The sequence below is a fragment of the Coloeus monedula genome (assembly GCF_965178545.1).
Source record: "Coloeus monedula genome assembly, chromosome: 23".
In the NCBI taxonomy this organism is placed as follows: Eukaryota; Metazoa; Chordata; class Aves; order Passeriformes; family Corvidae; genus Coloeus; species Coloeus monedula.
The window spans coordinates 4,060,064-4,075,647 of NC_138803.1; the positions used below are offsets into that span (position 1 = coordinate 4,060,064).

General features: G+C 49.5%; 1 protein-coding gene across 1 annotated transcript in view; it reads left to right on the top strand.

The window, feature by feature from the left end:
* The window catches only part of ILRUN (inflammation and lipid regulator with UBA-like and NBR1-like domains), a 28,441-nt gene extending 14,336 nt beyond the window's left edge, over positions 1 to 14,105 (top strand). The window contains exons 3-5 of the mRNA XM_082296208.1: positions 963 to 1,160; positions 2,750 to 3,078; positions 10,633 to 14,105. Coding sequence (XP_082152334.1) covers positions 963 to 1,160; positions 2,750 to 3,078; positions 10,633 to 10,668 — 563 coding nt within the window. The 3' untranslated portion in view covers positions 10,669 to 14,105. The remainder of the gene's footprint in view (positions 1 to 962; positions 1,161 to 2,749; positions 3,079 to 10,632) is intronic.
* Positions 14,106 to 15,584: the final 1,479 nt, after the last annotated feature.

Genomic DNA, 15,584 nt, shown 5'->3' on the forward strand with positions numbered 1-15,584 from the left:
AGCGTGCTCGCCTCGGACCAGACGGAGCAATTCCAAGCTTCATGGTGGTTCAGGCTTTCCGTAGCCATTTCCGTCAGCCTCAGCTGAGCAGGAGGTGTTCTCAGTCGTTGGCTTAGTCATGTCACATGACTGGGGAAGAAGCAAAAGAAAATTGTGCTAAACTGATTTTTCATGAGTCTCAGAAGCACTTTTTCTTTCTGTTTCCCCCAGCAGTTGTTATCTTTGGCAGCTGTGCCTGCACGTAGGAGCTGTTTTCTGTCTCTCTGATTGCCAGGTCACGCTGTCGGTCCCAGTGGCTGCAGTCTAAACATGGATCTCCACTGATAAATCGTGTGTTCATAACTCTTCCCACCTTTGCACAAGCCTGAGAAAAGGGTTGGTGCAAGGAGATAAATAATTCCATTTAGGAAATAGTGCTGGCACTTCAGTTACAGCTCAAACTATGAGTTCCTCTTGAGACTCCTAACAGGCTTAGAAAGAAATGAATCCCTGAAAGGAAATGTTGCCAACACTTTGTATAAATAACAGGTATTTGATGTGGCATGGTTCAGGAGCTTCATGGAGGGAGGCAGAAATGGGGGCGCACAACACAGCGCTGCCCTTGTCTCTGCCTCTGGCCCTGGGGAAGGGGAGGTGTGTGTAGGTTAAGTTCTTTTTCTTTTTTTTTTTTTTTTGCTGCTGTTAACACTGTGACTTTGGAATTTTTGTGTAACAAAGACATAGAGATTACTAAAATAGGAATATCAGTTGTTCTGCTGGTCCCTAAATTCACCAGTTAAACATGCTCTGAAAACCAGGCTTCCTCAGCATCCACTGCTGCTGTGTTCTGTGTATCTTGGTTTCCTTTGACCATCCAACAATTGCACAACTGTTTCAACAAGCATGTTTCATCCAGTCTTACACAAACAGACAAAGCTTTTCCTGGTGCACTGTCAGTAATTCCCTCTCCTGTCTAATCCCAGGGACGGAGGCGTGGCCCCCAGGGGTTTGCCTGAAGTATGTCGGTGGAGACCAGTTTGGCCACGTGAACATGGTGATGGTGAGGTCCCTGGAGCCGCAGGAGATGGCCGATGTCAGCGTGCAGATGTGCAGCCCCAGCACCGCCGGAATGTATCAGGGACAGTGGCGGATGTGCACTGCCACGGGACTCTACTACGGAGGTGAGCAGCCCCTTTCCCAGCCCACATCCCCTCTGGGGACAGCAGGGACACCGCGGGCCCATAATGGAGCGGGAGGGCAGAGGTCTGCCAGCCCCGGGCCTAAATATAGAGCACAGAGTGGAGGAAAACATCAAGAGAGCTGCTTTGTTGTCTTGGCCAGTGTTTTCTGAGCACTGGTGAAATTACAGATTACATAAAACTCTGGAAAACAAAGGGATGCGCACAGCTCTCCTGGAGACTCTTTCCCATTCGGTCCTTGTCGAGATTCTTTCCCAGTTTTCCATTGCTTAACGTTGTGAACTGTATATGAGCATAAAACAGTAGTGAAAACCTCATGTGAGAAGTTAACACCCAAGGTTTAATGCAGTGATTTAGTGCATCCCCTGTGAGCTGTTTCTCTGTTTAAAGAATACATTTGGCTCTTTTGCCTGGTGCTTCAGCCTGGGCCTCAAACATCTGCCTTCACTGCAGCCTTCCCACCCTTTTCCACCAGCTTTAGTTTACACTGAGAACATCTTTGTGTCTCTGTTGGCAGTTGGGAGTATCCCAAGTTTCAGGGTTTGAATGAGAGGTGTTGGCACATGGAGGCAAAGATACCAGTGCCCAGAAGGAGGGGGCTGCTGGCAGCGCTGGCACTGCCACGTGGCTTCTCAGTGTCTGGAGGGGATGCAGTGTGTCCCCGAGGGATGGGCAGGGGTATCCCCATGCAGGTGGGACAGCCTGTCCAGCTTGCACTGCTGCTCCCGTGTGCTCACAAAGCCAAGGGTTTGTGGATGGTTCCCAGCCCCGGACTGTGGGAGATGTCCCAGTATTGCCAGAAGTTGTCACCTTTGCCAGAACACGACCTGACGATTGAACCCCTTTGGCCACCAAGCTCCGAGTCCTAGAGGCTCTTGCCCTGCAGCCGGGCTGGTGGCTTTGCTGTCGGCTGCCCCCAGGTCCGGCCCGGCGATCCCGGGGCCCGGGCGTCCGTCCCATCTTCGGGCGGGGGCCCGGTGGTACCAGCCCGGAGCGGCACCGGGGCCGCAAGGCCGTGAGAGGGCGGCAGAGGGCGCTGCGGGGCCGCTCCGGAGCCGCCTTTGGGGGGACGTCTATGGGGGGTGGGGAGGCTCAGTGGTGGATGTGGGTGTGTACAGTGAGGTCAGTGGGGTGTGTGTGTGTTCGGGGTGGTCAGTGGTGTGTGTGTGCAGTGGGGTCAGTGCTGTGGGAGGAGGTGCACAGTGGGGTCAGTGGCGTGTGTGTGTGCAGGAGGAGTCAGTGGTGTGTACAAGGATCAGTGGTGTGTGTGCAGTGGGGTCAGTGGGGGGGGTGTGTTTACAGGGATTAGTGGAGAGGTGTGGGCACAGAGGGATTAGTGGTGTGCCCCTAAGGTAAAATTCTACTGTCCTCAGTTGGCTCCTAAAATTCAAACTGTTGATCCTAACCCTGTTAAACTGGGGGCATTGAAACCAGTACTGCTGAGGCTTTGTAAAAATGTGCTTTAAGCAATAAGTCCTTTTCTTGCTAGTGTAAAGGATGGAATTCAGTTGCTCCTTCTTCCCCTTCTTCATAAACTCCCATTGACAATCCAAATGCTTGTCTTTCCACAGATGTCATCTGGGTGATCCTCAGTGTGGAAGTTGGAGGACTTCTGGGTGTCACACAGCAGCTGTCATCCTTTGAAACAGAGTTCAACACGCAGCCGCATCGCAAGGTAGAAGGAAACTTTAACCCGTTCGCCTCTCCACAGAAGAACAGGCAACCAGACGAAAACAACCTAAAAGACCCTGGGGGTTCCGAGCTAGGCACAATCAGCAAAAACACATGGGGGCCTGCTCCTGACCAAATCGAACAAGATCAGAATGGACTGTCACAAAACTCTGTAAATCTCTCCCCCAGCAGTCACTCGAACAACTTGTCGGTAGTGACGTACAGTAAGGTAGGTGCCCTGGGCGAGCAGGAGAACGGGTAGGGGAGGAGCCTGGCAGGTGTGTAATTGCTCTTCCTTCCAAACTGCAAAGCCCTTTCCTTCTGCTTCTGCCAGACCTGCTAAGGAAGGTTCTGAATTTGACTGTCTGACTCTGCCAACTCCTCATGTTATATTAAAATATTTTTTGCCTCTGATAGACTCTACCAGATCCACCTTTTTGTTTTTGCTTCAAGTCCTTCTTCAAATTTATATAACCTTGTTTGGGTGCTGTAACCGCAAGCGGCCGGAGCCTGCTCCGGTTGCGTGTGCAAATAAGTCAAAATATCTCTCTAGATGTGTCCTGAGTTTGACATAATTTTGAACAGAGAACAAATAACCACACCCTCAAACTTCAGATTAGCCAGATAACTTCTTTTTAGCTGGTGTGGGAAGACTACAGAGCTCACCATTTGATCCCAGAAGCTGCCAGCAGGAACAGTCAATCAAAGGACTGTTCCTGTCTGTGTCCTTGTCTTGTTCATAATTGTAGGTGACTTTCAAATTATCTTTACTTTAAAAATCTCTCTCAAAAGCTTGCTTGGTGGATGCTATATGAGTCTGAGTGATATTTTGACTGTTTTTATTTGCTTGTGTGTGAAAAATGAATTGCAGGATTATTTACAATTCAGAATCCACCTGTTAATGCAGCAGTATGTGTAGGTGTGTACTGTCGTATGTCAAACTAGTTTGATTTTTAAAATCCTTTAAAAATGCTTTACTGTACTTTGAGCAGGCTGTGTAGGACAATAACACTTGGTTGCTGAATGACTTAATAAAGCCCTAATGTTAGTTCACCTACAGCACTTTAGTTCCTCCCTGGATGACCTGCCTGTCCTGTGCCAGCAGATCTTGCTTTAGTGACCTTTACCCCAAGGCCGTGCATTTTTTACGGCCGGCACGCACGGGGTGAGTCTGACTGCCCCCCCTTAGTGGTCCCAAACACCGTCACTGGGCTGGCTCCTGCTGCCACGCTCTGCTCATAACAGTGGAGTGGATGGCTTGGGAAATGATTACCTGTCAGTGAAACACCACCTGAACTGGCAGTGCTGAAAGTCACTGCTTTAGTGGCTGCTTGGTGGGGTCGTGGTGCTCCCCCAGGGGCCGGGCTGGGACTGACTTCAAAGAACGTGGGTGTGAGGAACCAGAGCCCGTGGCAAGGAGCAGCTGTGCTGTGGGAGAGAAGCCAACAGGAGCGTGAAGCACCACCTGAGAGGTGTCACTAGGTTGAAGTGAGCTGGTTTAGCTGGAAACCCAGAGCTCCGTGCTCTGAAGAAACGGGGGCAGTTACATTCTAACCCCAAACATAGGCAAGTGACCTTTCCTCCCCTTTTTCCTGGTTGTTTTGTTTTGGGGTTGTTTGTTTATTTTTGTATTTACAGAATATTCGTGGGTGGATTTGAGGTGGATTATCTGAGATTAAAGCAGACATTTTGTTTTCTGGCTTCAGAAGGGACAACTTTATGGTCCTTTTTGGCTAGGGGTGGGGGATATGGAAAAGCTACTTGATTTTTGGGTGTTTTTCTCTCTACTGCAGTTCTTTTTGTTTGTGACATACTAAGACATTATTTTATCCTTCAGAGGTTCTTCTGGTAGGTCTGAAGATCTGAGTCCTGTTCCAGCCTTGCCCATCCTGCCCAAGGCAGGAAGTTTTCTGCCACAGATCCAGTATTCACATTGGTACAGTACTGGTTCTGTAGTAAACAAGTTTGAGGGAGTTGGACATCCCAGACACCTGGTCTGGTTTGAAATGGCCAGGTGAACATTCCCCCCATCCGTGGCCAGGTCTCTGGGAAAAGAAGGTCCAGTTTTGTTTGGTTTTTTCCCTTTGTGTGCGTGGTGTCCCCAGGTGGGGATGCTGCTGGAACAGAAAAGGGTTTATTAGAGGTGATGTCAGGAGTATCAAATTACCTGAGGAAGGAACAGATGGAGCTCCAGTACTTGTTGGGAAAAGCTCTACCTGGCCCATCTTCTCCACATCCCCAGGGGATCTGACCTGTACTCTGCTGCTGCAGAGGAGAAGGAAAGCTACTGTGTTGGGAGTTGCTGCCCTGTGATTGAGTATTGATGTGAAAGGCTTTTTTTCAGGTTCTAGAGCAGACAGAAGAGCAGTGTGGGTTGGTTAGGCAGTGGCACAGACTCCAGGATTCTGGGTTTTATTTATCTTGGGCAGGATCTCTGATATTTTTGTCTCCTTTCATGTACCTGGGAGAGGGAGGGAATCCCCAGTCGTGTTTGACAGACCATTTGGTGAGCGAAGGAGATGGTTCAGGTATAGTTAAAGTGTTGAGAAAAAGAGCCTGTGTCCTGTATTTAGAAGTAAAATAAGCCCTTAAATATTTCTCAGAGGACTGTGGAGGCTTCCTCTGCTGAGAGGCACTGGGGACACGCAGTCATGCAGTGCATGAGACCATGAAATCTTTGAGATAAAATGAGCAGTTTCTGGCATCTGCAGGTGTAAAACATACTCGAAGCTGCCAGACCTTGTCGGAATTAGTTCTCCCTTTGGTGCACTGAGCAGGTGTGACTTGTCCTCCAGAACTCCCCATTGGAGTCAGGATTGTGGCAACGCCGACGTGCCATCTGCTGCTGGGTTAGACAAGTACAGCAGCATTTCACACCTGGAAACGTTCAAAATGCTTTGATACAGCAGCAGAGTGTGTGTGGTTTGGGTGTCCTGCTCAGTGGAACAAGCCTTCCTAGGGAAAAACAAACTAAACCAGACACAGAATTCCCTGTAAGTGGGTAAGAGGAAACCTGTGGCATGGCTGGAGCAAGCTATGTGCCCTTTATTCCTGCTATGGCACCCACCTCCCTGGGGCCCCCTGCCCACCTTCCACACTCACTGCAGGGAGGCTGCAGGCCAGAGCCTGTCAGAGCTTTGCTTAAAGCATGTTGTTGTTAAATCTGTTCCCAGTGGAGTTTTTGCATGTTCTTAGATGTAAAGATGTGCCTGAGTTCAGGATAGGATGCCCAGAAATCCCCATGCACGGATATTTTATTCTCTGGCAGTCCCTTTCTCTGGATTCTCTGGAGATCTGAGGTTCATACAGCTTCCTCCTATTTACTCCTGTCTCGTAGCAACCCTGCACGGTCACTGCTGCTCTCTCTTTTCCATTAAAAGCCCAAGACCCAGTCTGACAGTGCCTGAGAATTAGAGTTTAATTGCTTAACTGAGGAAAGAAATGTACAGGTTTCCATGTTTGGGAAGATAAGAAGTGAATAGCCATATCCTGACACTTAGATCGTACCTGTCATCTCTATGTAAAATCCATAGAATCTGTATCTAAACCTGCTGCCCAGATGAATTGAGGAATCACTGCTCTCTATGTCGTGCAGAAAATTGCACATGGAAGTTGTGATTCTGCAAAGATTTGCCCAGACAGGACACTGGGCATTGTCCCCACCACAGCAAATGGTGCCTGGCTGTCCTGGTCCTTTCTCGTGCTGCTTTTCAAAGCCCAGTGAAATAGAAATGTATTTGGAGTTCATAGCTTTAAAATCTGAACTCCTTTTTACCTGCTGTGTTTATGCTCCCCATCTCCCTCTGTTCTGTGTGGAGCTGAGCTACTTGGCAGCTTTCTGTACATAAGGGGAAACCAACCCTGTATCCTTGGAGCCTTTAACTGGCTTCCCCTCTCTGAGCTTAAATGTTATTGCTGCTTCTAGAGCCATGCTTCTCCCAAACCAGGGCCTCCAATTTGCAGATTTTTTGGAGTACCTCTGTAAACTTTAGACAGAAATACTTTTACTGGAAACTAGGCATCAAACTGTGCATGAGGATGATGCCCCAAAAATGTTTGCATCCATGGAGGAGAGAAGCTCCTTCTGTCCTGGTGTCTGGGCTTCACGCTGGCCTGGTCACCATGTGGTTACATCCATTTAGACACAGTGGGAGAATGTTGGACTCAGAGCTCCCGTGGCTGCTCCCACAGCACTGCAGCCTGAGCTGGGCTGGCATGAGCTGGTTTGCCTCTCTGGTGAGAGAATGTGATTTGGCTGCTGCATGTCAGCTCATCCATGAAATCCATGTCCTTCTGGACTGTGGGAAGTGCCAGATAATCTGATTTTAGCCCAACTTTGCTCCACTGCAGCCCAGCAGAGTTGCCTGTTGTTTATCCTGGCCCAGCAGCACATCAGGGAGTCGTGCGTGGGAACTCAATTGGGTACCTGACCCCTGTCACCTCCTTACCCACGGGCACCTGAACCAGCCCTGCCAGTGCCTGCTCCCAGAAAGTCCTGAACTTCCTGGTGGTCTCCCAGCCACGCCATGTTTGCACAGCATGCATGGAATAAAATACAAGTGCTGGATGTTTTGTTCTCTGTTTGTGCTCAGTTTACGTAAGCGAGGTTTGGAGCAGCGCGGGGTAGGAGTGGCCTGAGGGGATGGGGACGGGCAGCATGGGCTGGGGCCACTGTCAGTGTCCACTGGGAGACTCCTGTATCGCTGTGCAGCTGTGCATCCACCTCCTGTCCCTGGAAGTGTACCTGCATTGGTGGTGACTCAGTCACAGAGGTGAAATAAAGAGCTGTCTGAAAGCCTGTGTGTGATGGTTTATGAAAGATTCGCTTAATCCTCACTTTGTTCCCAGCACAGGTGCCTCCGTTTACAGAGATCAGTGTTCACAAAAGGTTTTAACTTCCCAAAACGTCTCACTTCCCTTCTAGAGGCACGAGTCAAATGATAATTTATACCAGTAGTTGTCATGCAGAATCTTTGCTTGGAAAATCACAGTTCTGTGTTCTCACACACTGGTCTGTGTGAAGAGCCAGTGCTCCCACCAGCAAGTGAGCAGTTACTTCTGGGGAACATTCTGGAAGAACTGAAAGTGAATTTGCAAAGCTGCAGCTGAGCTTTTCATAAAGACAGAGATCCCACTTGGAGGATAGACGGGAATGCACCAAAAATAGTGGGAATAATCCTTCCATTGAAACAACTCGGAAAAACTGCAATTGTCTGCAGAATTATTTTTGCATGTTTGTGATGTAAAATGTTGCATAGAGGGAATAATTAGGCTTGAAAATGTCATACAGGGGTTTGGTATTTGCATTGCAGCAGTAACTGAAGTTTTCTAGTATCAAACCCTTACAATTGTGCGTGGTGACTGAATGTCATGGGACATGTGTGGGGGTGTCACCTGCACAGGGTCTGCACTAAAGCAGCTCTCACTCGGCTTAAAGAGACAAGTGGGGTTCAATTTTGCCAAGTTCCCATGTCCAGTAATGAATCTCGGGTAGGTGAAATGCAGTCAAGAGTGGCAATCCCAAAAGCAAAGATTTGGGGCTTATCCATGGTGAAATTCCTTGTGTCATGGGGAGCTGACCATGGTCATGGATTGTGGGACTGCTCTGGCATTGCCAGGGGAGCTCATTCCAGGGTGTTGGGTGTTCAGTGCAGGGTGGCAGGTGGTGCAGAGCTGTACATGCTGAGGAATCTCTTGTGCTGAGCTAAATTCTGGGTTTAACTGACACACTTAGCATAACTGTAGCTTTAAATTAGGTGCTCCAGAAACCAGGATGTGGAGATCCAGAGGGTTTTCCTGCAAACCAGCTCACAGTGACTTCAGAGGGTCTTTGCATCCAAAAGCACTAACAAGCTGCTCTGATGTCAGACCGAGGGTAACTGGCAATTCCTTTTACCACAGGGCGATGCTTGTGGAACCCCCAAATTAAAGCAAGCAAGGTGGTTTTGCCCTTGGCATCCCCTGTGAGGTGACACAGGGTAAGGGACTCCCAGGGTGCCCCCAGGAGAGGAGCAGGGGATGGTTAAACCCCTCCTGAGCTCGCCAGGCAGTGCCTCAAACAAAGCCTTGTGTGCAGGTAGCTCAAAGATGAAGCAAATTCTGGCAAATGTGTCTGTACAGGTAATCGGCAGCAAATCCTGTTTTCCTTCTGCAGCGTGCTAAGTACAATAGCTTAATCCCTGTGAGGTGAGACTGCTTGGGATCCTGTTTATACATTGCTTTTCTTCTGTGTCCTTTTTTTGTGCACCTGCTCACACCATCTTAATGTTTCTCTCCTGCTTCTACCCTTCCCCCTGTTTCAGTGAATGTATTTTTGGGAATGTTGGATATCTTAGTATCTGGATTTTGATGGGAGCATCTCCTTCCTGAGGTGATCTGCCATGCTGGAATCTGCTGGCTGTTCTCTTTTGAAAATCTTTACAAACTGGCACTGCAGCATATTCCAGCGGTAGAAGTGTGTTTGTTTTTCCATCACTTGCGTGTATTTCTGTCTGCAAACACCAGTTTCCACGTTCCCAGTCTTTCATACTTCCCACACAGTTCAGGAGGTGTCCTGGTTAATTGTCTACTGATCCTCCTCTTGGTTGGATTCTGAGAGCTGCAGAGAGCTGCTTCATTTTACCATTTGCTTGTATTTACCATCTGTTCATCCCAAGAATGAACTTTTTCTCTCCAGCTGTAGCAAGATCACAGACTGTTCATGACACTTCCTTCCTAGTCGGATGTGCAGCAGAGCTCTCCAACCTGGAGTTTGCCAGTGATGTTGATTCTTTATACAATCCATGTTCCTACTCATGGCCCTGGCTCTGGCAGTGAGGGGGTTTTGAAGTTGTAGAACAGGCAGGAAAGGGTATTTCCTAGGAAATTTGCCCTGTTAAAGGCAGAGTGGTGAAAACTGAGGTCAGAGCTTCCAGTTCAGCCTGAGCAGGAACGGTTTTGGCTGTTTGGGCTCTCGCTGCCTTACCCAGAGTGTGCTGGGAAGAGCTGGACTGTGCTTGGTAGCATTTGCATAATGGTCTTCCAACTCTGCCATGAGATATAACAGGTTTTTCTCCCTCATCTCTCTCCTGACCTCAGTGTGTGTCTGGGTTTTGTGGGGGGGTTGTACCTTCATCACTGACAAACTTCATCTCCCTGTGAACTGGGACATCTCTTGCTACCTGTTGGTCTTTCTTCTGCTTCCTGATGAAACCCCAGATAGCTGATCCAGACAATAGAAGTTACAAAAGGAGTTCCTGTTAATTTGAGACCTGTGACTAGACCTGACATTTAGGTGACTCACTTCAGGATATAAAGGAGGGAAATGGATTCTGTAGGAAGTATTTTGGGGGTTTTGGTAAATGCTCTGGTTGATTTCACTGGAGGCAAATGTGTATTGTCACCTCAAGAAGGCATGAGTGGCACTTGTGGGAACGTGGATTTTTTTTTCTTGGGTTTTTTTCTGACATAGCCTCTTACCCAGTTACAGCCCATGTCTCTAGGACAGACTGGGGAGGCTGCAGGGGCTGGGCCTGCAGGTGGTGTAGCATCTATAGGGAGTTCTGGTGTAGAAAACACAAGTTATTTTGCAGCCTTAGCCTGAAAAACACCTGACCGAGGTAAGTGATGGCATCTGCCCTCTCTGGGGAAACCAGCCCTGGAACGTGTGGTTTAGGAGTGTCCTTGGAGCCACAGTGGGGTTGGTGGGAAGCCCTGGGCTGGGCTGGGCACTCTTTGGAGCTGAGCATTGAGCGTTTTGTTTCTTGCCTGTTGAAAATTGATTATGTCTCCAACTTTCTTTCAGGGTTTCCACGGTCCTTATCACTTCGGACAGTCTTAAAACACAAAAACACAAAACGGGTATCGACAAGAGGAGAATTTAAGAAAAAGCTGACTTTTGGGGGAAGGGAGGGGGATTCATATGGCAGACAGACACAGCGTGGATCCCCCTTCTCTGCCTCCGTGTTCTGGAAAAGAAGAAAAAACAAAAGCCCAGTAACTTAAGACTAGCTGTTTCCAGAGGAAAATCCAAAACCTGAGTATGCATGTGTGACTGCTGGATTTCAGAGTGGTGTAAATGCTGAGGAAGAAGAGACACCAACACTATGGGTTTTTAGAAATCATCTTCACACGTAATTAGGTAGCTTAAAAAGAAGTTTAAAAATGAAAATTTAAAAGCCATCTTTAAAAAAGAATATTTTGCCTACAGAGCGGTTGTAGTTTGAGCAAATGTTTAATTTCTGTTTGTTTCTTGTTCATATTTTCTTTTTCCTAAGGGACAGCGTGCATTTTCCCAGAGTGTCCTGGTTTGCTGCCGAACGGGACTGGCTCAGCACCCTCTGGGGTTTGTGCAGGGACTGCTTCTGTCAGGCTTTTTTAATGCCAGGTTGGGTCTGCACCCAGCACTGCATTTTTAACAGCATCCGCTGGTTTTAGTTACCGACTTTTTAATCTTTTATTTCTTCTTTTCCTTTTGGTTTGGGTGTTGCTGTTAGTTGTCCTGCGTGTCTTTGGGAACCACGCTATGGCCAGGTCTCGGTATCAGAGTTGGAGAGGGAGACTCTGGGATAACATGGAGGGCTCATCTCCCTTCCCCCTTGTACATGAAGTACACAAATACACACCCATGTTAATAAGAAACTGATTTATTCAAGTTCCTGAGCTGTCCTGTGTGGTTAGCAGTTTAAAATCCCTTTTTGTTCACTCTCGTGTGCAGTAGCTGTGCCTGGAGCTGTGTGCCAAGGGGAATCTGTAGCTATAATTCACCTGCTGGTAGTTGCAAAGCTTCACAGACATCCTGTCCTTTTCATTTGGAGTCTCCTCTCTTTCAGAGCATAAGTTTGCATTTGTTTCTCCTGTGCTGAGGTGTAGCTTAGAGGCTGATCCATGTGTTCTGGAGCACAGAGCAGGAGTTGGCACCATCAGCTGGGTCCCGCTGTCACCTCCTCTTCTTCTGCTTTTGTCGTCTGGGCTCGGGGCTCCGAGTGGGCTCTCAGGGCTTGTGTTATGGGAGGGATTGCAAAAGATTTGGGCTGCTCTGCTGTTCCTCCAGCATGTTTTCCTCCCGTTCTGGACTGGGAAGTGCAGTGTGAGGGGAGGCAGCTCGGTCTCAGGCACTGTGGTGAATTTATTCTGAAGCGCTGTCCCCACAAACAGAGGGGAGTGAGCCCGGCAGCACCGTCCTGCCCAAACGAACCAGGCTGGAACAGCCATCTGCCAAAGATACAGGAATATGCAAAGCTCCCATTACCTTCTTCCAGGTCTTCCCAGTGAAGACTTTTCCCTGTGCCAGAGCTGCACACTGCATGGCTTTGCCCTCACTGCTCTTGGCTGCTTCTGTTTTTGTGGCTGGTTTTGAATGGGGGAATCCTTTGTTGCAGCAACCAAGGACTGGTACCTGAGTGCATATGGATGGACCTCGTGGGGACAGTGGGAGTTCCTTGTGTCCAACAGAGGAAGGACTGGGATTTTTGTATTTCAGAGATTCAGTTATTACAGATCACCATTAGCCGAAATCTCCCTTCAGAAATCTGTTAGCTGGGAGAAACAAGTATAGTATCAGAAACTACCTGCATAGAAGTGGCACTGCAGGATTTAAACTGCCTGACACTTGCAGTCTGGTGGGCACCTGGCTCTGCCCTGGATCTGGGGGAGTGTTGGGATTGGAGTGAACCTGCTGAAGGTGCTGCTTCTTGGAAGGTTTCTTTCTTGTCCTGTAACAACATTTGGCCTTGGATTAGTTACCTGCTCTGAGCATTGATCTGGGGGTTGATCTACAGCCCCGTGTTGTGACTTGGGCAGGTGGAATCTTTCTTCACTCCCGTCTTTCCTCACAGGTGGCTCACGAGCCCCTCTGAGGATATGAACATCACCCCTGCAGCACCCCTGCTCCCCTTCCGAGGGCACTGAGCCCCTGGGGACTGCTCTCGCTCCAAGTGACGAGGTGATTCCTTATCTTTATTAGCTCCTTGTGTCAGCTGCGTAGTGGAAGGGAGGGGAAGTCAAGGTCTGAGTCTGAGTTAGAGCTGGTGCTGTGACCTTTGCCCAGTATCAGCAGTGGCACCTGGGAGACCCTTGCACTCGGATACCCCCACGCTGGCTTTCTGTTCCCAGGCACGTGTGCTCCTCCCGTGTCCCCTGGCTGCCATACTTGTGTCCCTGTGCTCCTCCTAAGGCTGAATTTCCCTTGTCTTGAAAAATCAAAACCTGCATGCACCCCAAGTGGCCATGTGCTTTCCCACTCCGAAGGCACACGCGTTTGCAGTCCGTGGTGTCCCGGTGACAAGGGTTGCATGTTCCAGGGTGTGAGGAAAGGCAGGGTTCTGAGATCTGCAGCTCTTGCTGCTCACATCCTGCTCTGCCGATGCAGCTGAGGGATCCACGGAGCACTGGCTCTTTGGGGCTGGGGTTGTGGCCCCTGCTGTGGCACTGGAAGGATGTTTAAAACAGGGGTTGCTCTATCTCTTGTGGTTTTCACTGAGGCCAAAGGTGGTTTCATCTCCTGATCCCTTGGAGCTTTGTGGTGCAGCCCCCCCTCAGATTGCTTGTGCTTCAGGTGTCCAGCTTTTAATGGGGAGATTTGAGATTTATTTGGCAAAGCTCTGCCCAGGTGACCTCATGACGCTGCAGTTCGTATCACCTCCCATAAGGAAAAGGGTAATGTAGAACATCTCTGATGGCCTCTAAGTGGGTCCCTGTGGCAAGCAAGAGCCACTTGGGCCCTGTCACTAACACAGCTCAAGCAGTGTCACCTCCCAGCCTTGGCAAACTAGAGCAGGATGTCCCTGGGACTGGCCGCAAAGTGGCAGTGCCATGGGAAAGGGTGAAGAGAGAGTGGGAATCTTCTGCCCACGCCTCAGGAGCGTTGGATTCAAACCCCGCCAAGGTTTGGGAGCTGGGGCAGAGCTGTGCAGTCAGAGAGCAATGGTGTGGGTGGGAAATGCACGCTGTCCCACGTCTGGGTTTCTGTTGTGTTTAATTTTTTCCGTGTGTGAGTGCGTGGGTGGTTCCCAGCCTGTCTGTGCTCGCCGGGGCAGTGCATGTGTAGCACGGGATGGTGTGTTGCCTCTCTGAGTCTGGGAGAAGTCCTATGATAGCACATTGGGGGTGAAAATAAAGGAAGCTTTTTCCTTAATGTATAAATGAATATTTGTATGATTAAATTAACACAGAAAAAACCCAAAGCTCTGTAGCTGTTGAGAGTTTTATTGAAGCTGCAAAACTTCTGAGTCTGTCACTTTGTAGTTAAATGTACCCGGTTTGCTCCATCCCTGGAGGGTTTCCAGACACTCAGGCACAACACCCTTGAACCCAGCTCTAGCCCTAATTTACTCCAAATTGCTGTGAAACCAGACCCAATTTGGTGCATATTGAGGTTATCAACCCACCTGTCCAGCCCTTGGGTGGGGGTGAGGGTGGGGAGAGACCATGGGGGTGGTTGTGAGGCAGGGGATGAGAGGGGACTCCAGATTCCCTTTTGACAAGGTCAGATCACTTCTCCACATTTCTGGAGGAGTGGGATGGTCTCAGCGATCTCCATACGAGGGGCACCAGCACAAAGCGATGTTGCGGCTGCGTCCCCGGGTGCTCCTTGCGTGGCTGATCTGCATCCCAGCCCTTCCCTTGGAGCCTGGTGCAGGATGGAGTGATGCTTCACACTTCAAACAGCCCAGTCCTGAGAGAGCAGACCTTCCATCTCCTGAGTCGCTCGGGAGGGAGGAGTGGGAGTTTGAAGGGAGGAAGATTGGTTTGGTTTTTATTTTCTCACAATTCCTTAGGAAATAGCTGGCACAAATTGGGATGGGGGCACATGAAGGTCTCACTTTGCTGGGCACCTGCACAGTTGTCCCAGGTGGATCTGAGTTCCCAGGTGAGGCCTTGCTGCTCAGGACACCCAGCCCAAGCATTACTTGGATAAACTGCACCATGGAGCAGCTCAGCTGAGGCCATTCCTTTGCTTACCTGGGAATTTGTTACTAATCCCCACAAGAAACCTCACTCTGTGTGTGCTGGCTTTGCTTTTATCATTTGAATAAATGCCTGGAGCTTTCATGTGCCGGTTAAGCTTGACTGAAAGCCTGACTGGGAACAGACATCCTGCTACCTGTGCCTGGGGGTGTTTGTTTTGTGCCCTGAGCAGAATGTGCCCCTCGAGCTCAGGGTGCTCACAGGTGTCCCGAGGCTGCTGTGTTTGGGCAGGGGAGGATCGCCCGCCCTGCTCACTGCCCAGCTTTGCATTTACTCCTTATTTGCTCGAAAGAATCTGTTTATCTTTAGGGTTGCAACCTGGCAGAGGTTGCCAGCACAGGACAATCCCATCACACCTTTAATGGTATCTCCTGAGCGGGCAAATAACCGGCGGGATTGCCGTGGTGGGGGTCATCCCGCAATCCCGGGTGCGGAGCTGGGCGGGCGGGCAGGAGGCCAAGGCAAACGGCTGCTGCAGGCACCTGGGAGCTGCTTGGGTGCTGCTTTTGCTGCTTGTTTATTTTTTTAGGGGAACCAGATCATTGTCCATTAAAAGTTGCAAAATTAATTCTGGTTTTATGCAGTTTTTTTGGTTCCCAAAGCAATGGCAGTCGGAAGGAGGGTGTTCCCAGCTTTTTGTGATGGATTACGGGGATGAGGATGTGCTCAGCACCCAGGACCACTCGGGCCTGTGCCCTGTGCCTTGTTGGGTACTCATGCTCCTCGGGCTGGAGGGAAGAGCAGGATCTGCTCCAAAACCTCCCCAGCACCTCTGCATGTCCTCATACC